This window comes from Thunnus maccoyii, chromosome 21, assembly GCF_910596095.1.
Source record: "Thunnus maccoyii chromosome 21, fThuMac1.1, whole genome shotgun sequence".
Lineage (NCBI taxonomy): Eukaryota > Metazoa > Chordata > Actinopteri > Scombriformes > Scombridae > Thunnus > Thunnus maccoyii.
In genome coordinates this window covers 14,515,997-14,540,989 of record NC_056553.1, presented here as the reverse complement: position 1 = coordinate 14,540,989, position 24,993 = coordinate 14,515,997, and the positions used below count along the sequence as shown (strand labels likewise).

Sequence of the window (24,993 nt, the reverse complement as noted above, 5' to 3'; positions counted from 1 at the left end):
TACTCTTTCCTTCTTTTCTTCCAGGTACAACATCCCATTCCAGGCATCGAGTCATCACGCTGTCAGCCCGTACTGCTGTGTTCTGGCTCCTTCTTCTGACCTCCTAACCCTGGCCCCCACCCACCAAGCCCTGCAGGTGGCCTGGAACACTGCATGGCATTGTGGGATAGACAACCTCCTTGAGGAGCTGCATGACTCCACAAATGTTACTGAGTAAAAACCTTAATGTTCTTTGCTCTTATGTGAGATGTCGACATAGTCCTAAATTATTACCAGAGAGACTATTGCCCTTTGTTTTTGTGTAAAAATATGATGGAAGATTGAAAACCAAAGTAGAACAAAGATTTTGCATCAATATAAAATACATTGTCCTTCACCATAGTAAAGAATAATATTGTTAAATACTTGCTCAGTTTTTTTTCATTTTAGTGTAACTGATTTTTGCATTGTTTTTATACAACTGTGCATTTTGATTTGGGTTGAATAAATGTTAGATGTTGAAGAAACTTATAATTACCATTTCCCTCTGTAGCAACCAAAGAAAAATCCTACTTAGCATCACTCTTTCTCAATGTTCCCTCTTGTAGAGAATTGTAGTGAAACGTTAGTTTCAGAGGCTTGGCATCTTGTGTTTCATCTGTCTTCATTTTCTTCTAATGTGACCTAATTAAAACAGATGAGAATGTCTCTCACACGGCTTTAACCAGCTTGATTACAGCAAAGACATTTAAAGCACATAGATGGATCAATCCACCTGAAACTAAATTTCATACAATTGTATTATTGGGAGAAGAACACTTGTTTAAAATGGATCAGTCAATGAAAAATTGAGAGGTATCTTCCTAGGACTTGGTATTTTGTGTTACGTACAACTTATTACTAATTACAAAATTCAAAATAGTACAAAATCCTTTTTTCATAATGCCATGACATACATTTGACAGTTTTTTTGATTGGTATTTGGTATGATCATTGCTACCTCTGCTTGATTCAGTTGCAAGTCATTCTCAGAAAACATCTCTCTTCAGATGACTCATAAATGTCTCATCCCTCCAGATTGGTGATCAAATATGTTTGTTAATGCAGTCATTAGTATGCTCCTGAGGACGCCACTCGTGCAACACAGTTGTCTGCACATCAGTAGTCATATAATCTGATTTTGAATTTTTTTTTTTTTTTTTTTTTAACCCTTTGTTACCCCCCCCCCTCCTAGATTTCATGCTGACCTACAGCTATCAAAAGCACAGATTCTGTCGCTCCGGGCAGTACACCTTCCCACTGCACTGCAGGACTGCATCAAGGCCATCGTTACGGCAGGAGGACACAGTTCGGTGACCTCTGCCCTCTCCAGGCTCAACCTCTACTTGCTGATTGACAGACTGGCCCTCCCTCACATCCCCACCCACAGCTGCAGAGACACTCTTCACTCTCTCAGTTGGCAGGCTGCTATGACCAGGTACACCGCATACAAATTCAACTAAAGATTTGTGTACTCTAGGTTTGCAGGCTAATAACCAAGTCAGTGAATATGCTTTGTTTAGGTTTATGAATTAAACAGATCATGAGAGGATTTTATGACTGATTTATTACTGCTGCTGCAACTCTGTAGAACAGTGAAGAAAAGTACTTGCTGTGAAATGTTTTTCCATGGCTCAGTAAGTACAATTGCTTTGTCTTTTCATATTTCGAAGAATTGACATCAATTAATGGCATTAAATGCGTGGAGACAGTGGTAAATGGCGTATGAAGAACTTGTACTATTTTTGACAAAAGTTTCAGCAAATTCGATTTTGGACCCATGATAAGTCTGTATATTTCTTTTGTATTTCTTCTCTAATTGATAAGAATAAGAATACAACAAAGAAGAAAAATATTGAAATTGTGAGTGCAGAACTTCTTTAGTAAGCTGTGTACTTTGGTAATTAGAAAAATAATGAATAGTAAGTTATTACTTAGTATTTTCCATTCAACCACTTTCTCTCCTTCTTGTTGTCATGGTCTCCGTTTCTTCCTCCCTGCAGGTTTCTCCAGGTGCATCCAGCCTGTGTGGAAGACGAGAGGTTGCTGGTGGGCATTGTTGCATTTTTGAATGCCTACTTCAAACAGATGCACACGGAGGCTGCATCTGACCCAGAGGCCAAGGACTTGCGCTGGATACTGGAGCTGCTTCTCAACAAGGTACAGAGTTTTTTTTAAACACAAAAAGTAGTATAACTCACGCTATGTTTTTTGTCTAGATGCTTATAAGACAAGATATCTTATCTTATAAGCACATCTGATAAGATATCCCAGCAAGCCAGCAATATGTACTGCATCTTAGTTTATGAATGTGTACTACTTTAGCCTGCCTTTAGTGTGTGTATATGTGCCTGTAAACTATGTGTGTGTGTGGATCTGGTTAGACCCTGTCCTCACCAACACAGAGGGTTATATACCTGTAATCAAAGCATGAATAAATCACACACTGTCAGACAAACCAAACTACTTACTCCTTCATAACGACAGAAAAACAGTATCACAGTGTAGCACCTCAGATCTGCGGCAAAGATTATTTCCTGAGCTCTTAAAATAAAGTTGGATTCATTTTTGCCCGAGGAAAAGAATCACCACACTGTTTTAGCGGGGAGAGCTACTTTTAGGATTTAATCAGTCTCACCTTCGCTTTCTCATTAATGTGTGTGTAAACAATAAGCCCTCCCCTGGCAGCTAAAGCAGACTCACATTGAATGCCTGGTAGGGGTGAGCAGCTCTGCTCTGCTCCAACTTTTCTGTAATTACTGAGCTGTTTCAGGAACATCTGTCGCTCTCTGCACTTGCATTAACTACCTACCTCTGTGTGTACTGCTCAATAAGAAATTCTGCATGCTTTGTGCTCCTAGATCTGCGTTTCACAGTGACACACTTGTCACTTTCCACGTCTTCCCCCCCCATGGGTCAGTTTGTTTGAATTTAGAAAGGTCGGCAGATAAATCACAGAACAGACCATTTTTCAACTATTCATACTATAAATTTTAGTCAAGTGAATTCCCTTTATGAACAAGTGGATGCAATTTTTAGACATGCTTTATGGATGGCAATGTCACTCTGTCATTCAGTCCACTACTTTGGTCTTGACTGAATATTTCAATGGTACCCAGAAGTTGAATCCTACCGATCTTGGTGATCTCTTGACTTTTTATCTAGTGCCACCAGCAGGTCAAAGTTTTTACTTATTCTGTGAAATCTACCAGATGGACTGGCATAACATTTATGGTTTCCTGACCATGTTTCCTAATGACTTTTGAGATCCCCTGACTTTTTCTCTAATACTACCAGGAGGTTGACTTTTGTGGTTTTGAGTTAAATGGTTCGACAACTACTGGATTGATGGTCATAAAATTCAGTACACATGTTCATGTGCCCCTTAGGATGAATTGTAATACCTTTGGTGATCATTTTCGTCTTAGTCTTGTTGTTTACAATATACAAGTTGTGTATGCAGCACCCATAAATTTAAAGATTTAACAGAGGACAGGAAGGCATGAAAAGGAAAATAGTAGTATCAAGATGATATGAAACACAAGAAACATATACATAAGTTCTTGAAACTGTATGTTCAAAACAAAAAAGTAAAAAAGAGACAAAAATGGAGGAAATCCAAAACAGTTGCTTAGTGCATAAAATTCAATTCGGTGCATAAAATAAAAAACAAAAGATATCTCTTGATGTCCATTCATCCATCAATCTTCCAGGAAACCGTGTCCCTCCTCAATTTGCTGCTTGGTGTGGAGACGCAGAGCTCAACTCAGAGCCCAGTGGAGTCAGAGGAGCTGAAAAACCATGTTAGCCAGAGACTGCAGAGAGAACTCACCAGCTTCTTCAACACCTTACTCCTCCACCTCACACACACTGCTGACAGGTAGGATGACGGCACACCTGAGCTTGTGACTTATCAGTAGACAGGCAATAACATCAGGCAATAAGAAAAAGTCTTTCACCTGCAGGTCTTCATGGGTTTTATTGCAATTCAGAATATTGGCTGTAAAGTTTTAAACGAAACAACTTATTTTATAATTCTGAAATATAACATGGTTACTTTCCTTTTTATGCTAGAATTTGTAAGAATTTGTTTTTTTTATCTGCTTATCAAACATAAAGTACTGAATTCTGCATTGACTATAGCTGAAGGCCACAGTTGAATGTCAAGGACCCTTTTTCTACTAGCGATTATGCCAGAATATTTTCTACATTTGTAATGAAATACTTTTTTTATTCATGAAAAATGAATTAAAGAACTGCAGTTACTGTTTCTGCATATGGGAAAGTTGAATGTACTCACATGTAATGCTGTTCAGCCTTCCTGTGGGGTTAGAAAATTGATTAATAGTATACTGTTCCTTAACTGAAAGGGAAAGTGTTTATTTAAGTTGATTTGTTATGGAAATCCTACTCGCATAGCCATTTAGAACATGCAAATGTATGCAGAAATGATTAAAAAGTCACAGGTTTATATTAAAGAATCGGTAAACTAATTGTCAACATTATCTTCTCTCTTTTACTCTCTTTTCTGCCTCTTGTCTACTCTCCTGTCTGTCTGGTTTGCTTGTGTCTCGCTCTTTCTCACTCTGTCCTTTCCTGTGTGTTCAGGCTATGTTTGGCATTAGCAGGCCCCTTCAAGAGCCAGCTGGCAGTCCGTTTGCTTCAGAGCCTGCGGGTGTCTGATGCCCCACGTTACTACGGCCTTCCCAGCCTGGAGAGGACACTGCAGGGCATGGTCAGCCTGACAGCCCAGCCTGGCTGGAGCTTGCACTGCCCTGATCTGGAGCCCATCTCCCTCTGCTCCAAGTATCTCAGTGGGCTATTAGAGGTATGGGAGTGTGCATTTGTATATGGGAAGTTCTGTGTCTGCACAGTATGTGCACATATGTTTATGTGTTGCATGGACATATGCAACTCTCATCAGAGATAAGAATGCCTACAGAAATGAATGAGAGAAAAAAGCAAGGTACTTTCTGAGGAATTAATTAAAATTAAGCAAAATATGGTTATGGGACATGAATTGCAATAGGTAAAAATCTCATTGATTAGATATGCCACACTGTGAAGATGCTGATGAGATTAATCAACCTTGCCTATTCCATCTGTTCAGTTGTTCAACAGTCCACGAAACAATAGCGTAACACAGTGTAGACCAGCTTGCACAGCAGTCGTCAGCACAGAGGTGTCCAAACTTTTATTTTTGCTTTCGGAATGACGACCCCTGTGGAATAAACTATCGTGTTTACACAACACCTATCCCTGTTCAGTTTGTTTTAATAGGCAGCTTTCATGCACAGGAATCAAGATAACATGAAGATTGAAGGTTAATTTCCTTTTCAGTCAAGATCTCCCGTGACTACTTCCATCTCTCTAATAACAATCAGATATCTAACTCTTTCACCCCTCCCTCTCAAGTCTCTGACCCACCTTTTCACCCAATACTCCTGGCACTGAAGGGCCCTAAAGCTCATCAGACCTTGGGCACCTTTCTCTTCATCTGCTCTTCAGTGCAGTCCCACATCCTGATGGCACATCAAAGCAAAATAATTAGTCTCAGCTGTATTTAGATTTCCTATGGAAGCAGTGAGTTGCATGACAAGCATATTGTAATCACTAACTCAGAAAGAAAGTATTCTCTGTTCATTCTCCTGTCTTTGCCTTTGGTGTTGAAATGACAAACAAACAGAAACTGGGAGCAAGATGTGAAAACACGACTTACCAAATCAAAATAACATGCAGTTCTGCCAGCTATGTTTTGTGCAGGGTTAGAAATTTTGAACTGGAAACAATGAAACACATGATTGCACTGCTGTGCACTGTAATCTAATAGTCCCAATGGTAATCTTTGTCATTTGCACAGGTGATCTCATCATTTTACGTAGAGTGGGGAGGCAACTCCATGTCTTTCATGGGGAAAGGCGTCACCAAGAATGCTGTCATCTGCTTGCTTCACCTGTCCCATGAGATGATTGCCGAAAACAAAGACAAGGCAAGTGTCAGTGGTACTTATACTACTGTGAGGGTGCTTGTTAGATTAAATGTTGAATTAGATTCAGTCATAACCATATACAGCACAGTAAGCACTGACCGTCTGCACCATTGACAAACAGTGACTACACAGTATTAAAACATTTTGTAATGTAACCACAACTATTTCTTTCCCGTCCATTTTGTCTGCATCAGGACTTCATCTCCCAGTGGTCTTTGGGGAATGAGGCAGCTGCAGAAGAGGCCAGTGCCTCTCAGCTCGGTTTGGCCTGGCTTATCCCTCTATGGGTGGACAGAGATCAAGAGGTACGGACAATCTTGCTTCTCATTTTCTTGAATTAACAGTAATTTAAACATACATTCCTTTTAACACTTTAAACACATGTCCTATATAGGACACTACAGTCTTTAATATTCAGCTGTTCACTATTCATTTTTCAGCTCCACTTCATAAACTCTTTCTGTCATGAAAATGTTTCTAGATGCTTGACTTTTGGGACAAAATGAAACCCATAAGAGGCACACAAGAAGTCAAACAAAGAGAAGCACATGACAGCTAGTCGTACCATATTCTCTCTCTGTCTCCAAAAATAAGTTCCCACACAAGTCAATCTAAGAGGCTCCCTTGACAAGGTAGACACTGTCTTTGCCACTGTCTAGACTAGTCTTAGGAATCACCAGCAGGGCCAAACTCATTCTTGTTTAAATCGCTATAGATACGTTTTGTGTGCCATTTCTGATCCATCACTTTTTCAACCGTGGATGTACGTATATACACCTCGGAGCTTATTGCCCTCCACCTTTCTCTTTCTATCTACTTCTCCTTCCCGAAACATCCACCCAAATTTGTGTCTCCCCTGTCATCCCAGGTGAGGTTTGCCAGTTTGGGTTTAGGCGCAGCTTTGTCCTCAGTGCCCAGCGGATGCCAGGCTCTGTGTGCCAGCTGTCAGAACATCAGCGGAGGTCTGTGGGGCACATTGCTCAACATCCTCCTCGATCAGCAGGAGAGCAGCATGGTCCGCAGAGAGGTACGATGTTAGAACTGCAACACTGCTCTACTGTCTCTACAACCTAAAATCATTTTTATCCTTATTGCTACACAGGAAATGAATAACTCTCTCTGGGGAATCCTGGGCCAAAATATAGAACACTAGACTGTGTGTTTTCTTATTTACAGAGATGATTGACCCCAGGTAACCCACCTATTACAACTGTCAAAACTGCTTGTTTTGCTTTGTGCTTTGTGATTTTTTAACACTAGTCCACACATATCAAAAATAATGAGTAAGGCAAATTTCACTTTGACTTCATCTGCGGTCAAAAAATGTGGCTGAACTTTTATGTATTACCATCCAAGTACAGGCAGATGGCACTGTTGCTGATGCAGTTTAACTTGACCCAGTGTGTGTACATGTCTTTTTGTTTTGGTTTGTGTGTCCAGGCCGCATTTATCCTGCAGAACTTGCTGGTGATGCCCATGCCCGCCAACGCAGAGGAGGCCAAGGACTCCCACTGGCAGGTCAGCAGCACTGCCAGCTAGCTTTTATAGACCATGAACTGTTTTCTCTCTCTCTCTTTCTGTTTCTCTCTCTTTCTACCCTCACCCTCATCCTCTTACTTTTAACTTTCCCCCTCTTCTGTTGTTGAGCCCTGCGGGGTTCAGACCAGGGGTGCTGCTAGAATTGAAGTTCTACTGGGGCTCAGGCCTCCAGCACTCACAATTAAATTTAAAACTCTGTTAAAACAGCAACAGCATCTTAATTTGGGATGTTATTACATGTAGAGGGACTAGGGGTGAAAAAAAGATGAATACTGTTCATTCTTATCTTTTAAAAGACATGGATGTTCACAAAATCTTATCTTGTTGTAAATGCCAAAAAAGTTTATGAAGACAGAAATGCAAAGGACAAATCAAACTATGTTAAAAGTAAGGAAACAAAACTTGACATTTAAAGCATGAACACAAAAGTAGGACTTGGCGATTGCCATGTGGGGGTTAAAACAAACATGTCGATGTGAAATGCCACGTCACCCCTGTTTCCTTTGCTCTGATTTTATCAGTGAAAGGTTTGTGAGAGTCATAGAACAATTTGATGTTTACTCATCTCTCTGCACCCTCTACACATTCACAATCCCCTCTTCCAGCATCCCTGTGTCCATGATGAGGTGTCTGGTGTGTCTTTGGTGGGTCTTCCAGCTCTCCAGGCTCTGCTTTACCACTGTCAGTATTTCCAGCATGTGGCCCTTTCTGCCTCCACTTGTTACCGAGGCAGGTACACTTTCCACCTACAGCCTTGTGCTGGTGCCGCCAGCGGACCTAGTCCTCAGGAGAGCACTTCATTAGGTAGAGTTTACTTCTCTGTTTTATAATTATCTATGTTAATTTACCATCCTCATAAGGACAAATTCTTTTATAATATTTTTAGCACAAGTTGATATATCACTTTGTGTATATGCTTGTCTAGATTCTGAGAACTCTCTGTGGTTTTGGAGATGCGCCCAACCAGCACTGACTATCAACTCTAGCCGACCTTCCAGTTCCCTCTCCACCTCTAGCACTGTGGTCAGCTTGCTCTTTTACACTCTGATATGTAGACACACTAACATTTGGCAAATAAAGAGATTAATTCAAATGGATGCTCACTTCTTCATGTTGTCCATTATAGATAAGAGGTTCAGGGCCTCACACCCCTAGGGCTCCGTCCCCATTGAGCACCACAGAAGATACCCCTGCCAGCAGGCTAATGGCTCAAGGTACTACAGAGAGAGAGAATGTCTGTGTGTGTGCACACGTGCATTCACAGTCATAGTAACACAGCACGGTTTGGTTCTTCATAGCATATAAACCTTCACATTATTTTCCTTTAATAGCAGTGAACCTCATTGTTGTCAATTTCAACATCAGTGTATTTATGTTTCTGTCATACATATACAATCCAAAAAGGAGAACATTGTTCTGTAGTGTTTTAAGTTGGTTTGATGTTTTTATGTAGTCAGAATATCTGAAGTCATAGACAGAGATGTGATTCACACAGTGTTTGAGGCAAGGCACTGAGGAAGCGTCTCTATTAGCTGTCTATTGATGTGTTTCATAGGCCAGAGTGACACGGACACCAGTGACTCAGTTACCTCCCAAGACTCCCGACAGGGCGAGCCCTCGGCCATGGAACCTGTTGTCATGGTAACTCCTGACCTCCTGACGGCCCACTGTGGCCTGCTGACTAACCTGCTGGCCATCCTGCCAGATTTTACCCTCACTGCTATCCGACACAACCAGCTCCTCCAAGCGCTGGCCAGGTAAGAGTCCACATGCTCAGTCCACATCAATAACGAGGGCTGACTGAACACACCCTCCCCTCTAATATATGCTGTAAATAATGAACTCAGAATGGGAGAGATAGTTTCTTTGTGATCTTCTTTTTGAAAATATTAAAACGTACATACAATTTGAAGTTGTATCTGGTCTAGTGCTGAAATGTTTATGGTTGACTTAATTAATTGATGGACAGAAAAGTTATTTATAGTTAAGATTATTATTATTATTATAGTAAAGAGTTTAAAAATAATACAGATAAATACAGAATTAATGTTTATTGTAGCCCTCAACTATTCTAGCTATTTCTTGTAAACAAACTTTTTCCATCATGTTTCTTTTCTTCCACAGCTTAGTGGATATCGGGCCTATCGAGAAATGTCTATCAGAGCTGAAGACACCTAACATCCTACCAGGAGAGAGACAAGACATCAAGAGCCAGGTGAGAAAATCTGTGATAGACAGCTCTGAAGAGTTAAACTGTTTTTGTTATTATGACTTAGCACAGAAAAATGTGGGTGGGTACAGTACAGTGCTAGTTTCAGTGCAGCACTAGACTGTCTGAGGGCACCTGCAGATTTAAGTGTGGGTGGAATACTTAACAAGATTATACTAAAGAGCACACCATTGTTTTTTTCAGCTGGGAAAATTAACTTTTAAAAAAGAATGAGTTTTTCTTATCATAAATTCGTTTTCAGCTTTTCTCCAATCTTACCTGCTTAATCGTTTTTTTTCATGTTTGATTGCATGCACGCAGGATTAATTTGTGTCAATTTCTTCCTGCGTGTTTGTGCGTGTGTCTAGTTTGTCACTCTACTTCAGTTCCTGTCCAGCTTCTCCAAACTGCTGCAGTCATGTGTCACTGTGAGCCAGGAGCTGATTGGGCAGATGGACTTCCTGAAACAGCTGTCGACTACTTTGGTGGTAGTCCTCATGCTGGACACCAAAGGATTAGGTTAAAGCCTTATATTAAATTCAAACGGAATGATATATATCCCATATCCTCATATATAATGTTTTGTGTGTCCCCTTTATCCTTTATCTGTTTTGAAAATCCTCAACTGCAGTATGTCCTACAGTGTGATCTGTGTGTGGGTTTGTGGATGCCTCGTGTCATAAAATTTGTGACTCACTTTTTCCCTCTTCAGATGCAGGTACCCGTGACACGGTTTGTGTGTGCTGGGCAGACGTGTTTATGCTCCTGGCTACTCTGGTGAGGAGGGACAGCTCAGCAGCGTACCCATCTGTCTCTGCTGCGCTGGGGAGACGCTGGAGGACATTTGCAGGTACAAAGATACTCTGCTCTGTGTGTGTGTGTGTGTGTGTGTGTGTGCATGTGTGTGTGTGTGTGTGCATATATTATAATGGGTGAGTAAAAGTGACAAAATTAATTATACTGGTAAAAGCTGCAGAATTAGTTGTATAATCATGTTTTATAGATTACTTGTCAGAGTTCACAATAATAGATCATTGTCCTGTTGGTAACATTTAGGTGCTGAATTTGATTTAAATTGCCAACTGTGGTTTGAAGAGTCAAGATCTTGACACATCATGAATTTCTGCTGTAAAATCATTTTTTTCCTCAATTCACAAAGCATGATGATCATGATTAGGGTAATTATACTAATTGCTGTAACTCACTAAATAATCAGGATTAGCATTTTCACATATAATTTTGCAGCCTTAATTCTGATACAGAAAAAAAAAATCAGTTCTATCATTTTAGCACATTTGTTGCATCATTACTGTGTGTATTAACTTTCCTGAACAGATGCTAGGATAGGATAATTGCTTCCTGTCCTTATTCTACCTCTACTCCACCTACTCATCTTCCTCTGTGATTAATGGTGCAGCAGGGAAATCTGATGAGTCCAGTAAAAGATGAAAGCTGAGCCTTTGTGCGTGTATTTATGGCTGTGTGTACATGTTTATGGTATCTGGGTGTCTGCGTACACATTTAAATGATTAGTGTGTTCCCCACCAGTGCATACTGTCTCGGTCATGAACAAATATTGAGCTGTCAAGGGATTTAAACAATGGATTTCCTTTTATGTCTCCCTATCAATCAATGTGTGTTGCAGTGTCATTCATTAAAAGAAAACTATTCTCCTACCAACTCACAACTTTTTATTTTCCTTCTCTATGTGTGTGTGTGTGTGTGTGTGTGTGTATTCTACAGGAACATTATCGGTGTGTGTGAATGAGAAGTTTGTGGACCCTCTCCTCCACACAGTGGCCCTGCAGTTCCTCCGTACAATTTTCACAGAGGAGACAAAAAGACGTGGTGTAGAGGTCACAACCTCGAGCTGTAAACATGCCACTGCTTTGTCTGACATCCTGAACGGTCCCTCAGCTAGCCGGCTATGTGAACTGTTACTGCAGGTAAGAGAGGGGGTGGAGGCATGTGGCAGTCTCTCTCTAGACCTTGTCACACTGAGAGTAAGAAATGACTAAGCCTGACTGTATGTTTATATACCATGCTGTATATGCTCATGACCTGGTTTCAACAATTCAAAAAAATGTATTGTGTCTTTTCTGAGTGTATGGTTATTTGAAATGATTACTGTCTTCACTGTCTGTCTGTTGATGTCAGAGTTTTGAGAGGAGAACTCCTCAGGATCCTTTAAAGAAGCAGACAGCCAGAGCTCTTATGACACTGCTAGCCTGCAGCCCCACAGCTCAGAACCATGCGGCTAAAGGTAATCCCCCCACCTGATGCTAGAGTAGGAGTTAGTCTATCACCTGTTTCTCTTTTTTATTCTCTGAAAACTTAAAGTGGGTCACTAGCCTGTTGTCTGGTGGTTTCCCACAAGATACATGCAGAGAATTATTCATGTTAACCTACATTTTGTAAAACCAGTCCTTGATTGGAAAAGTTTCCAAAACACTATTTTGGAAAACGACTACTGCCAGAAGCTGTCCACCATGGGTTTAGTTTACCACTGTTATATTGAGAGCAATTTTTTGCCAATTATAGTGGATATCTTGTTGTTACGCTTCAAATACTGTGAAGTTAACAATATGAAAAAAAGTGTAATTTCATCCTATTCTGAACCTCTGTCTGTCTTTTTGCTCCAGCTGGTTTAATTGACAGCTGTGTGGAGCAAATGAAGCAGACACAATCCCAGCTCCACCTGGAGTCAGTCCGACCCGGCAAGGTTCCTCACCGCAAAAAGGTGAGCAGAGACTGGCTGGAAATTTCCAGCCTCAGCTATTCTGTGCTGCTTGTGTTTTTTCCATGGTGATAGAATGGCATCATGAGTGAGTTTTCGGATAAATATTATGAACAGCAGTCACAGCAATACAGTTCTCAGCAGTCAGCCCATTTACTGTTTGTGAGCAGTAAAGGTTGATTTTAACTTGTGACTGTTAAACATATTGGTTTTTGTTTTGTCTTTCTATATTATCAGGAAGAAGGCTATTTAAGGGAAGTCAAGCTGACTGTGGAGATCCTGCGGAGTGCTCTTTACCGCAACGATGAATGCAAAGTGAGCCTCTATGTCTGCCTTTTTAATTTCCCACTGCTAATTGTTTTTTAATGGAACCTCAGAGTACCAATGCTGTGCCTGTAAATGAGATTTGCTTAAATGTGCATGGCCCTGCTACATCTCAGCAAGTTTAGCTTCTTGAAGCCAGTAATAGCATTACTTATGGAGCATATTAGCTGGTTTTCATTTTCTAGTGGCCTTTCAGTCGCTAGTGGTTACCTTGGACTAAATAGCCAGGGAGGCTCTACTGCAGTGTTTACCCTGCCATTATTCTCTGCCCCATGTGTTTTTTTCTGCACACTCACAAAAATACTGAGGCGTTTTATGTTGATTTTTGCCATCTGTGTTTTTCCTCTTGTATAAATCAGGGTTTCTCTAATGCATGTTATTACTTTAACCAAGTGTGGATCTGTAATCATGTACACGCTTGTACTTGGGCCTTTTCTTATGCAAGTACATGTGCTGTGTGTGGGTATAATTTGTAGGTGGTGGCCACAGATGCTCGCCTGACACTGGTGCTCTATGCTCTTTGGCCTTGGTTCGTATTGGATGACCCCACCATGGAGGCGGTGCTGGAGCTTTTGTGCGTCTATACAGCCAACTGCACCGCAGGTCTGTATGTGTGTGTCTGTTTTGTCTGTCTGTATGTCTATGTGTTTGTGCAGGCACTGTGCCTGGCCCGTGCCTGCCCATTGCCTCTGTCTGTGGTTAGCAATCTGACTGAGTCACACACGCTTCGCACTAAGAGCCCCATTGTCCTTCCCAATGACTACTGAACAACATTGTGTCTCACTGTATAAGACCAGCGCCTGCTTGCCTGCAAGTTACAATGGACACAGTGTCAGGATCCAAGCAAGATCAAGCTGCATGGCCGTGTAGATGCATGTATGGCAAACGGTTTCAGACCAGTGGGAGATGATGTGGAGAATCACAGAGCATCTCTGTGTTGCCAGAGTTATTAGTATTCTATCATGCAAATGTAAGAGCTGTGTATGTGGAAATCAGAACACCAAAAGACTCGTAGAAAAAGCTTTCTGAGAGGAGGAAAGGCAAGATTCATGGGGAGGAAACAGTAGGGAAAATTTTACTTTGATAAACGGCTCATGGTCGCTTTGATCTGTTTGTGTATGTGCCTGCATGCTTGTGTGACTGGTGGAGTTGTGCAATGGAAATCAGTTTCATCAGTAAGGGAAAGGAAGTTTTATGTGCAACACTTATGAACATTTCTGTGTGTGTGTGTGTGTATCTGTATGTGTATTTCTATTTGATTGGCACCGGTTCCTCAGTGGGTGCCTGTGCTCTGATCTAAACTCACTCGCTTTAGACCCCCCATAAGCTGAAGCTGTGAAGCACCAGAAATCAGTGAAGTCTGGCACAGTATTTCCCTAAAGGTTAACTGAACAGCAGGTTGTGTTCAGGCTGCATGCAGCCAGTCTTAGTATTACACCATCCACCCTCAGGCTACCATTTTGTCTCCTGAGACTGCTACATTTCTACTGAATGTTTCATCTCAAGTCTACCTCCTTCATCCAAGGCTTTGTTTGCAGTGCTAGTTCAAGTCGGATTGTTTTTTTTTATCTGTGCCACACATATTTTCATAGATATTTTTGTAGCAACCCCAAAAACTAGCTCCCACAGATGCACAGAAAGTAAAAAAAATGAAAGACAATACTTTTTTTTTGCCTACATTTGTATAGAATAATCAGTCCTATATGTTACATGGTTGCAAAAAATTAATCAGATTTGAGGCAGCAGTGGGAACACAAGTAGATCCATTATAAAGCAGACCTCCCTTGTCAATTCTGTGATCACCAGCTTTCTTGACAGGTATTGAGATAACCTCAGGCTAACATCAGCATATGCCTGCTGCTGTATGTTACTATTCAAGGATTAGCATAACCAACAAGCTGTCATGTTTTCCAATCAGCAACATCAATCAGTGTCAGATTATTTCTCGTCAGTGCTCTCTGTTTTAAGCATGTTAATTTCTGAATTTTGCATGTAATCCACAGACGCAGCAATTAGTTATCTCAGTTAGTGATGTGAATATGGTGCAAAAAGAGAGATGTTTTATTTACATCACTTATTTGTATGTTATCTATTTGTGTTTACATTTCTGAATGGCCTTGTAGTAGAATACATTGTAGCCATAGCCTAGGGCTAAATAAATTCCCATCACCCCGAGTCAGGAGAGGGTGGTGGTCATCAACAGTCTAAGTGCTTTCATGGTGAATTAAGATTAAAAGATGAAAAACATTCTGAGTAATTTAAAGCTATATACTCTACATGTAAGATTTCATTGCTTCAAAACTCGTAGGGAACACTGTTCTCACAGAAGTGAGTTTCTGTTGGCTACTCTTTTCCCTCTCAGCAGCTACATCCTTATTGTTCCCACAAAGGCACAGTGTATTTTGTCTTTGTACAAGAACTCCACTCTTCTTCATCATTTTTGTCATTTGGCTAGACAGCTTTTACAGCAAAACAAGCTGTGCATGCAGCCATGCAGAGATGTTTTGGTGTAGTGGGCAGACAGCCGTGCAGCCTGACGGGTCAGTTTTTATTTTTGCGGCTACTGGTGCTGCAGGCCGGCCAGCTAGCCAGCTTTAAGATAAACAGAAAGAAGCAACCTGTTCCAAGAACAAGAAGAAGAGAGCATTACGCTGAGTGCTCCATAATATTTGTATTAGACTTTTCTTGGTGCAAAAAGGCGCTAACATAGCCGCTAACTGTATGTAGAAGCATGGTACAGTACATAGCTACCAGAGGAATTATATGATTTTCTGTTTTGACACTTCCCAACTAAACAGATGGAAGCCACTGTTTTGTTGTTGGTAATTGTAACACTAGGGTACATGCAATTTTTTTTTTAACATTTATTTGGAAGAAATTGGAAAATGGTTGCATGAAGTGTTACTTTACAGTGACAGCATGTTTTTAGTATCAGTCTTAACACTGAAGACATGGGGTTAAGGTAGGAGAATAGTATAGGAAATAGTATTCCCTTAAAATAAACCTCCCCCTTTGAACTGCTGTGCTGTGTATTTACTGCGGATGATGTGCTCCAGCCTACACACATTTTACAACTAGGTATGTACAGTATGTGCACGGCTAGTATGTACATGTGTGTCCAGTGGTCTGTCAAAGATCAGGGTTGCTAAATGACATCAACACATTCATTTGATTTTTAAAAAGACAGTTATATCAGTTTAGTTCTCATAGTTGTTTTGCTTTTTTTCCCCCACTTTCCCAGCATGCAGTTCTCTTTGTGGCGGTGGCCCTGGTATTGCACCAGGATCAAAAGGTACCTCTAGTAGCTCTCTGATGAACTCTGTCATGAAGCTGGCCTCAGGGATCGCCCCAGATAACAGCCCCATCCAGAAGCTTGCCTTCTCCCTCTTGGCAAACCTGGCCATGTCCCGTGACTGCAGGGGCTTCCTACAAAAGGTACAAGCCTGGTACACAGCGTACACAAACAGACAAAGTGTACATAACCTAGTGGACAAAGTGAAATCAGACAAAACAAGTAATACAAGCATTAGTGATTATTTTTTGTCAGAGTGAGATATAAGGGCTTTTATTCAGAATTCATAAGCATCAAGTTTTTTCCTAAAAGATAGATCTTATTGTAGAATAAGCCTGTTTAGATGAGCCAATTTAATAGTTTTCTTAAGTTTATTTTTTACCAAAATTTACATGTTAAGCAAATTTAACTTAAGTGAGATATGCAGTGTTACAGAATTTAAAAAAAGGTATTGGCACTGGCTAATCATGGCATAAGTTTCTCTCACTCTTAGCATGTCGAAATCTCACTTTCACACTCACAGTATGCTGGCTGAGGAAATATTTTCTAAACTGGGGAGCAACTCCTAATGATCTATCGATGTGATATTAAAACTCTAAATCTCTCTTGTCGCCTTACTTTTTTTGTCGCTCTCAGAATAATTTCCTGCAAGCCTTCCTGTCAGTGCCAATGCCCAAAGGAAGTGGTGTTAAGGCCACGTCTGTAGGTTGTGGTGGTGGGAGCCTACTAGGCCAGTGGTTGAGGCTGCTGGTCAGTCTCTCGTTCGCAGAGGACGGTCAGCAGAGTATCCTCAGAGTGACCGGAGCCCTGGAACTGCTGGCAGACTTGGCGCTGCACCGTCGCCACGCGCTGCTCACCCTGCACAACCTCTGCTTCTGCCCTGCCAACAAGCCTCATGTCATCGCTAACGGTATGGAAGGGAAGCAGGGGTTAAAGTTTAGACAAATTGGTGGCTTCAGCACCAACTGGGATTGCATTTTTTTCGGTTGACAGTGTCTGATCGTTCAAGCTGCTCTGTTATCACTCAGAAAGGTATGAAGGGAAAATATGTCCAGAAATGTTATTGTTGCTGAAAGACAGAATAAAACAAGCTGCTGTACATCACTTGAAATTAGTGTAGAAGAATATATCAGTATTTCAGATTTTCAAAAACCCCAGCAGGTAACAGTCACTACAAAGTTGAAGACAAAAAATAACTTTATAATACCTATTGTCAACACTGAAACAAATTATTTATATTTATATATTGCCAGGACTGCCAAACCCACTGAAAATCAACAGCCAGATGTCCAATTTTTACCTTCATGTAGTCACTTTCACCTCATTTTGGTTCTCTGGTCCAAAAATAAACTTTGTGGTGGCCTCCCAATAGCTCTCACCATCCCTGCCAGCTTAGACAAGCCGGCTGTATGCTACCTGCCCATAGAGGAATGAAGAAGGTTGAGCATCTAACAAGCTAAGGAAATTATTTGCTTATATGATTACCCAAAAGAATATAACATAATGTACACAGTTTTTACACATATCAAACTGTGTAGTTGTCTTTGGTCCTCACATTGTGTAACAATCAGTTAACACAGCTTTTAAAAAGAGGTAAAGTGGTCATTTTTTAACCCTTATGCAGCAGCTTTCTGTAGAAGTACTTTAGGAAGAATGCAAACGATGTACGGAGATCAATAATTCTAAGACGTAGATTTAGAGAGGAAAGGAAGACGTGTCCCTCTGTACTGCACATGCAGTGCAAGCTGCAGGTGGGAGTTGTGGGGACACGGTGGGTGAAATCTGTCATGTGACAATAACTGCATGTTTCCTGTGGAAAGACGTTTCCTGCATATGTGTCTCAATCAGTCTTACAAGAAATGCATGATTTGTCTTTGACATTGCCATTGTCAAATTTCCACATGAATAGTTAAAAATGTGAAACTCGTGTTGCTGATATACTGTTTAGTTCAATTATTTCCAACTAAAAATATCAATATGTTGTGTTTTCTATATGCTAATAATTATCTGTGATAACTGCAATTCTTTTAAAGGGCACTGCTCTCGTCATTTTTAATTAAATGAGCCTTTTTCCAGCAAATTGATGTGTATCTTACCATTGATGAATGTCTCTAATTAGCTGCATGTTTTTCTTTCAGACAAAGCAATGAAAGTATTACTATGCTGTCTGGAAAGTAAAGAAATGGAGACACGCTGTATGGGAGCTTCTGCACTTTGGGCATTGCTCCATAACAATCAAAGGGTACACACACACAAATACACACATGCACCAAAGTACTAAAATATTATGTAGTGACTGCATTTATTGGTTAGCACTGAAGTTTATTGGCAATTAAAAAATGAAATCCCAGGGTGTCTTCATTCTGTCTGGTTCTAGGCCTGTAAAATATAAATAAATCCGCTTGAAAGCTTCATTGTCCTTTCGCGTACAGCTGACCAACCCTTTTTATCTCCTTATTATAAACTCCTCATTATGAAAAAAATATTCTCTCTTGGTTTCAGACTTATCAACACAAGTCTTCCTAATCTGTCTTTCTAATTTCCCATCAAAGGCCAAGACTACTTTGAAGTGTCCTTCTGTTCGATTGAGAATCGAGGAGGCACATACCATCTCTAAGAAGGGTATGCATTTATTCACTTTGATGAAGGCATATCAGCGTCTGTCCCGGCGCTGAATCTGAACATTATGTTTTGCATGTCCAATTGTTTACAGCTGTGCTTTGGTTTTTCTCTAAACTACAGATGCAGAGAGCAAGCAGGAGCCTATGAGCACCTACCTATTGAAGTGCCTTGAAAACCTCTCCCAGCTGCTGAATAACTGATGTTACGATGATGTTATTTATAGTGTTTGTTTTGTATCATGTTTTATACACATTACATATTCATTCATTTTTATATTAAAGTGCCAAGTGGCAGTTTTTAACTTGTGTTTTGTGTGGCCTGAGAGTCAAAGTGTACATACTGTAATAATTCACTTTACTTTGTGGAGTACATTGCCATTTTTTAAGTATACAAGGTGTGGGGTTACACACAGCTGCTGTGGTTGAGGTTTTGTGATGCTATTGTTCCAGACCATACCACCATGGTTTAGTTGGTGATAGCAAGCAGAACTTAACCCACGAAACATTCACAGACATGCAAACCTCATGTTTCCGGGAAATGCTTTCAATCACTTTCACTTTATTTGAATTCATGATTTACAATCTGCAATCATGAAAAAGTCCAAAAGTCAAAAGTCCAAGTTAGAATTGTTGTAAACAAGATCAAAACCATTTATAGTTTGGCAAAATTAAATTTCAAAGAGCTGAGGGAAACACTATTACAATTTAAAAAACACTTGAGCATGGATCCAACCATGCAGCATTATGCCCACAAGCTTGCCACCCATTCCCAGCCCTGGTGATAAAGTGCCCCCTCTGTGTGGAATGAGCTAACAGTGGGCTACCATGAAGTGTGACCCAGTAGCTCAAGGGTTTCTCTGTAGCCATAGAGCTAGCAGGAAGTGCAGCTCGGGTGCCTCTCCACTCATCTCATCAATGCAGCTTTCATTCTCCCTCGGTGGAGCAAGATGGAAGTTGTACAAAAGGACCACTGGTACTTCGTGGTACTCATCTTCATCCCTTTTCTTAAAGGTAAGGAGTTGATTTATATTTTTTTCAGTTTTTAGTAGATTATTCTTTCATGAATGGCAATTACAACACTTATTGACAGTTGAAAGTGGCTGTTGATCTTTAGGATATTCTGAAAAATGTGAATCTAATTTATTAATGTATTGATATAGTTTAATTTTATCACCTTTGATTGTCTGTAATACATTATAAAATTCCTTCATTCTGTTCCCTTTTAGTTAAATTCTTTGGGAAGATGGTAGAAAAGCTTGTTATTGTAAATTCTTCAATACTGTAAGAAATTATTATTGTAAAACTGCCAGAACTCTCCCAAGGGCATCCCAGGACTTGAAATCAGATGTCATTCAGCTCAGATAAAAGGCTTTGAAAAGTTGGAAGCTTGATCACCGACTATTGTCAGTTGTGTTTACGTGTACTGGCTCAAATTAGCCTAATTACCATTACTCAAGGGATGGGCTCAAAGCTGTGAAAGTCTGTCATAATCTTCAAGTAGAGGAGATGTAGGGTAAGATTTAGGTGTACACATAATTAATTGGAAGTTTTATTTTCTAACCGGAAAATGTAAAATATTTAACAATTTCGACAAATTCTACAAACAATTGATTTGTTGTATCTAGTTTAGATTTACTGATTTGCTTTAATTTCATCTGAACATGAAAGTACAAGTTTGCACTTTCTTATAGAAGTCATGATTTCAAGATTCTGATAAGTTGAATAAACAATCGAATGCACTCTGTCCAGTTGCCGTCCTACAGAATCAGGCTGTTGTTACAGTTCATCTGGAGGAAGGGATGGTTCTCGACTGTTTGTGCCCCTGGGACGGCAACCTCAGCATGGTGTCCTGGACCAAAGTACCAGACAAGCATCCGATAGCTGTTTTCCATCCAGAGTTTGGAATGGCCTTCTCTCACCATTACCGAGAGAGGATAGACTTCCTGAGGACCACTCCTATGGATGGAAGTATATCCATGAAGAACGTCACACATCAAGATATCGGGCTGTACCACTGCTCTGTTCAGACGTTCCCTCAAGGCCCCTGGACCAGGAACATTCAGGTGGAGGATTTAGGTAAACGACATGGCAGAAAAAACAGAGGTGCAAATTCTAGTTCACTATGCCCCCAATGAATGACTAAAACGACTGATGTTAGAAGTGAAACAATGTAAATTACCATTCTGTCGTTTCCGTTACACATACAGATTTCTGGGAAATCTTTGTACTTTTTTTTTGATAAACTGTTTCCTGTGTGTCCCCCTGCTTACTGGGTTTACAGATGAGCCACCAGAGGAAGAAGAAAGCACAGAGCCTCCCACGCCAGAGGTGATCGAGGCAGACACAGAGTTTGTAGGAGAGCAGAACAACAACCTGACCCTCAGCTGTAACCACAAGCACAACGGTACCGTTAACCAGGTCATTGTGGAGAGAATGGCACATGGCCAACCCTGGGGCATCATTGGAGTGTGTAAGAAGGTGGAAGGGGGCCTGGTGAGTGAGGACTACAGCGACAGGGGCAGGATCAGCTGTGCAGACAGCCTGGATGTCAGTCTGCACCTGACAGGTGTGGTGCAGGAAGATGGTGGTTTCTACCGCTGTACCTTTAGCACAGATGTCGGCATGCAGACCACCACTATGCTGCTCACTGTGCCCCCTCCAGGTACAAAACCAGACATCATAGTAATAATAATAATAATAATAATAATAACTTTATTTGTATAGCACCTTTCATACAAGAAATGCAGCTCAAAGTGCTTTATAACAAAAATTACGTTGACACAATATAAAAGAACATAAAAGCATGTAGAAAAAAGAAAAAACGTAACATCATCATCATGTTAAGTATAGCATGATGTAGTTAACATACATGTGACAGGATGATAAATTGTTTCTCATTCTTAAAATGGTTCATGGATGTAAATATGTCTTACAGAGAGCAGTGATTATTGAAACAATGAATACAATGAATGACACATCAAACCTACATGCTTGTGATTTTAGTCTCACATATTTCAACAGCATTGATCTGCACATGCAGATGTACTGCTCAAACCACAACATCCTGTGGTACTTCTCTAGTACCGGGGGGCTGCTTTTGTAGGTGATGGTGTGATAGTGTTTGCACACTGCAAGTACTACATATACACCTTAATGTGATGTTGTGAGTCATGAGAAAACAGTGAGGCTCAGACAAATATGTCAGTCATCAGAAATACTAATAAATAGATATGTTTTGTAATCTCATTGTATAGAAAACCATTGTTTTAAGGCCGTTTTGGTCCCTCTCATTCTTTCTTCTCTCCTTTTATTATCAGGTTACTTCAGCCTGTCTATGTACATGATGTATATTTATGTCGCAGCTGGAGCTGCTGGACTGATTTTACTCATTATCATCCTCATAGTAGTGGTGAGGCACAGGTAAGATCCTGCTTCTTTAAAAAAACATCAAGTGCTTGTTTCTTTGTTGTTCGAAACAAGTGAGTGATACTGGCAAAATCAAATTGGGTGTATTTGAGTGAGTGTACAGCCATTCAAGCGGCTCTGCTTTGAGCTAAATGCTAATATCAGCATGCTAAGATGTTCACAATGACAATGTTAACATGCTGATGTTTAGCAGTTATAACTTTCCATGATACCATGTTCACCATCTGATGGGAATGTCATTACTTTTGCAGGTAGTTGGTCACCAACCAATCTGTTGGACATATTGAAATTTTGGCCCAATGATGGCAATAGAAGAAAGGTCAGGGGATCACCAAAGTTATTAAAATTAATCCAAAAGGTGACCTGATTTCATGGCAGTACATCCAGTAGTTGTGGATAATTTGACTCTGATCTATCAACCTTATGGTTACACCAGATGAAAAGTTAGGGGATCACTAGAGTCACTATGATCGTTCCTCTGGGGACCAAGAATGTCTGTACCAAATTTCATGGCAATCCATCCAATAGTTGTTGAGATTGATCAGTCTGGACCAAAGTGGTGGACCGACTGGCCACACTGCTGGCCACACTGCTAACACGACTATTTGACCCTATTCTTCTTTCAGAAGAAATGTACTCATAAGTAATTATCATTAATAATGTGGGAGGTTACATCTGATATTGCCCCATTGAAACAACTGCTGATGAAAAATCCTATATTTTTGGTATGTTTTTAGCACCTACAATTCTATTTGTTGATTTTTGTCTGATAATTACCACAGGAAGAAGAACAGGAGGGAGGCATACAGAGTCAGGCTGCACCCATCTCAGAGACAGGTGAGCCTTACGTTATTCATCACATCTACGCTTGTCTTGACAGTAGACACTTTTGAGTCACTCCCTTACCTTCTCTTCAGACATTGTGTTTAATTACAGTACCATTACACTTGCCTATTAATCTTATTTAATACAGCAAATTCTATCATCATGTAACCAGCTATGCCTTAATATAACTGACACTGTAATAGCTTTAGATAATGCTATACAACAGCTTGTCAAAATGTAGCAAAAGATGATTGAAAATGTAACATTGTATCTTATAAGTCCTTGATAATGTAGTAATAGTGATTATTTTCTCATATGTGGAGTAATCTCAGTCTAATGATGTAATAATAATAGTATTAACTGATGATGTCAATTGGCCATTCTGTTATAAAAATAAAAATATACTGTTTATGATGTAAGAAAAGCTGTTTAATGTAATTTTTGTGCTCTTAAAGCATATTTCAGATTTAAAGGTTTTTGATCCTATTTCGAGAGACATTTTATGACTTTTTGCCAAGCTGTTGTACTATCAGTCATTACATTATCCCCTGCCACATGTTTTTGTCTAATACCTCAAATACTAATACAAATCTACCACGTCCTCACAGCCAAACTTCTACGAGAACATCCCTGTGTGTCCCAAGATCACAAAGAAGTCCAGGCAGATAAAAACTTGCCCAGTGTATGTCAACCTGCACACTATGCAATCATACAAGACCAGACATCAGCCTCATAATAAATAAATGAACAAACATAAACATGATGTACTACATAATGTGAATGTGTAGGTTTCATCTTTCACAGCTGCCAGTGTGCCCTCAGCTAACAAAGCACATTTATTCATGTATATATGAGTAAAAGTAAACTTATATTGACAGGCGCAGATTATAATTATTTATATTTGAGGGTTGTTGTTTTTTTTTTTTAAATAAGATGCCAGGATCACATTGACAGTGATTAATTATTCATACTGTGGTTTGAAATGACTTAACAAGCTGGTGCTCATGTAAGTCTTAGAAGGCTGACAGGTTTGTTTGAGTCCAGCCCTGCTCCCACTAATTAGATGTAGTATGTACTGCGTAAAATTACCATCGAGGAAATATTTGTTTTGGGCAAAACAATATTTGACTGTAACTATCAGGCAGAAAGAGCAGACAAAAGCCTGTATAATCATTCTTTTCACTTCCCTAACCCTCGAGTAAAACGATTGACAAAAGCCTGTGTAATTGTTGCTCTCCTTTTACTTTCATCCCTCCTGGTTTCCATTCAATGCTTGACAATGGTGTCTAATCATCTAACGGAAGAGAAAAGCAGTCACTCAGCACTGTACCATCACTTGAGACTGTTGCATTCCCCAAAGGGCTCTCCGTCTAGGATGGCTGCATTCTAGTTACAGCACGGTCTTATTATGAAAGCTAAACTCTAATTAGCTAATCCTGTGCTTCAGTTTATTGCTCCTCAATCATTTACTGTCTATCTGCTGTATACTGAATGTATGGGTTGTTTTTTTACTCTGCTTTATAACATGGTATGATAAGCTGTTTTCCACAGTCATATTCATTGTTTTTAATTATTTCCGAGCTTAACTATATGTTCTTGTAGATTAATGTCTCAGGCTTATGGTAGTGCTTTTATGCTGTGTGTTGTTTATGTGTACTCTGATCAATTTATCTCCATAGAAATGGAGGCAGTGGCAGAGGGAGTAATGGAAATGTGGACTGTTCCACTAGGAAACAGGACAAAATGTGGACAAGGTGGAAATACAGAGCATAAATGGACAATGTGGCTTTGAATCAAAGGTTTATTGCCTTCTCATCCTGCTGACTGTTATACTGTGTGTGTGTGACCCACAATACTGAAAGTGATGAGCATGCCTGTAAACGACTCAATGTGGTTAAAATAAAATGTCATAGCCACTACGTCATTGATTTCTTGTGGTGTGAGGGTGTGATAAAGCTTGTTCAAGGAAACCAAACTAGTTTCTGTAAAATGGAAGACCCCGTGTCTCTGAAT

At 40.1% G+C, this 24,993-nt stretch overlaps 2 protein-coding genes across 7 annotated transcripts in view; both read left to right on the top strand.

The window, feature by feature from the left end:
* The window catches only part of rttn (rotatin), a 32,464-nt gene extending 13,423 nt beyond the window's left edge, over positions 1-19,041 (top strand). For both annotated transcript variants that reach the window (XM_042399235.1, XM_042399234.1), the window contains exons 24-49: positions 25-213; positions 1,214-1,456; positions 2,022-2,178; positions 3,732-3,898; positions 4,627-4,846; positions 5,879-6,007; positions 6,202-6,312; positions 6,876-7,034; positions 7,448-7,525; positions 8,152-8,350; positions 8,472-8,569; positions 8,673-8,760; positions 9,102-9,303; positions 9,671-9,761; positions 10,124-10,274; positions 10,468-10,605; positions 11,499-11,701; positions 11,913-12,018; positions 12,398-12,495; positions 12,730-12,807; positions 13,293-13,419; positions 16,058-16,251; positions 16,745-17,018; positions 18,247-18,350; positions 18,661-18,730; positions 18,851-19,041. In XM_042399235.1, the coding sequence (XP_042255169.1) occupies positions 25-213; positions 1,214-1,456; positions 2,022-2,178; positions 3,732-3,898; positions 4,627-4,846; positions 5,879-6,007; positions 6,202-6,312; positions 6,876-7,034; positions 7,448-7,525; positions 8,152-8,350; positions 8,472-8,569; positions 8,673-8,760; positions 9,102-9,303; positions 9,671-9,761; positions 10,124-10,274; positions 10,468-10,605; positions 11,499-11,701; positions 11,913-12,018; positions 12,398-12,495; positions 12,730-12,807; positions 13,293-13,419; positions 16,058-16,251; positions 16,745-17,018; positions 18,247-18,350; positions 18,661-18,730; positions 18,851-18,930 (3,754 nt within the window). In that variant the 3' untranslated portion in view covers positions 18,931-19,041. The remainder of the gene's footprint in view (positions 1-24; positions 214-1,213; positions 1,457-2,021; positions 2,179-3,731; positions 3,899-4,626; positions 4,847-5,878; positions 6,008-6,201; positions 6,313-6,875; positions 7,035-7,447; positions 7,526-8,151; positions 8,351-8,471; positions 8,570-8,672; positions 8,761-9,101; positions 9,304-9,670; positions 9,762-10,123; positions 10,275-10,467; positions 10,606-11,498; positions 11,702-11,912; positions 12,019-12,397; positions 12,496-12,729; positions 12,808-13,292; positions 13,420-16,057; positions 16,252-16,744; positions 17,019-18,246; positions 18,351-18,660; positions 18,731-18,850) is intronic.
* A 209-nt stretch (positions 19,042-19,250) lies between these two features.
* Positions 19,251-24,976, top strand: cd226 (CD226 molecule). 5 transcript variants are annotated; one of them, XM_042399238.1, is made up of 7 exons: positions 19,251-19,740; positions 20,512-20,832; positions 21,011-21,391; positions 22,047-22,149; positions 22,938-22,992; positions 23,589-23,662; positions 24,660-24,976. In XM_042399238.1, the coding sequence occupies exons 1-7, from the start codon at positions 19,677-19,679 to the stop codon at positions 24,751-24,753; spliced, it is 1,092 nt and encodes a 363-aa protein (XP_042255172.1). In that variant the 5' UTR covers positions 19,251-19,676; the 3' UTR covers positions 24,754-24,976. The 5 variants fall into 5 exon arrangements, with proteins under 5 accessions (XP_042255172.1, XP_042255170.1, XP_042255171.1 ...); XM_042399236.1 differs by having other exon boundaries at positions 20,479-20,832; XM_042399237.1 differs by having other exon boundaries at positions 19,253-19,740; positions 20,479-20,805.
* The last annotated feature ends 17 nt before the right edge of the window (positions 24,977-24,993 follow it).

Bases quoted from the DNA above. Each gene is read 5' to 3' on its own strand.
- cd226 (XM_042399236.1), top strand. From the start codon at position 19,677: ATGGAAGTTGTACAAAAGGACCACTGGTACTTCGTGGTACTCATCTTC. The intron at 21,392-22,046 runs GTACAAAACCAG...TTTTATTATCAG, and splicing joins GCTCACTGTGCCCCCTCCAG to GTTACTTCAGCCTGTCTATG. The intron at 22,150-22,937 runs GTAAGATCCTGC...TAATTACCACAG, and splicing joins ATAGTAGTGGTGAGGCACAG to GAAGAAGAACAGGAGGGAGG.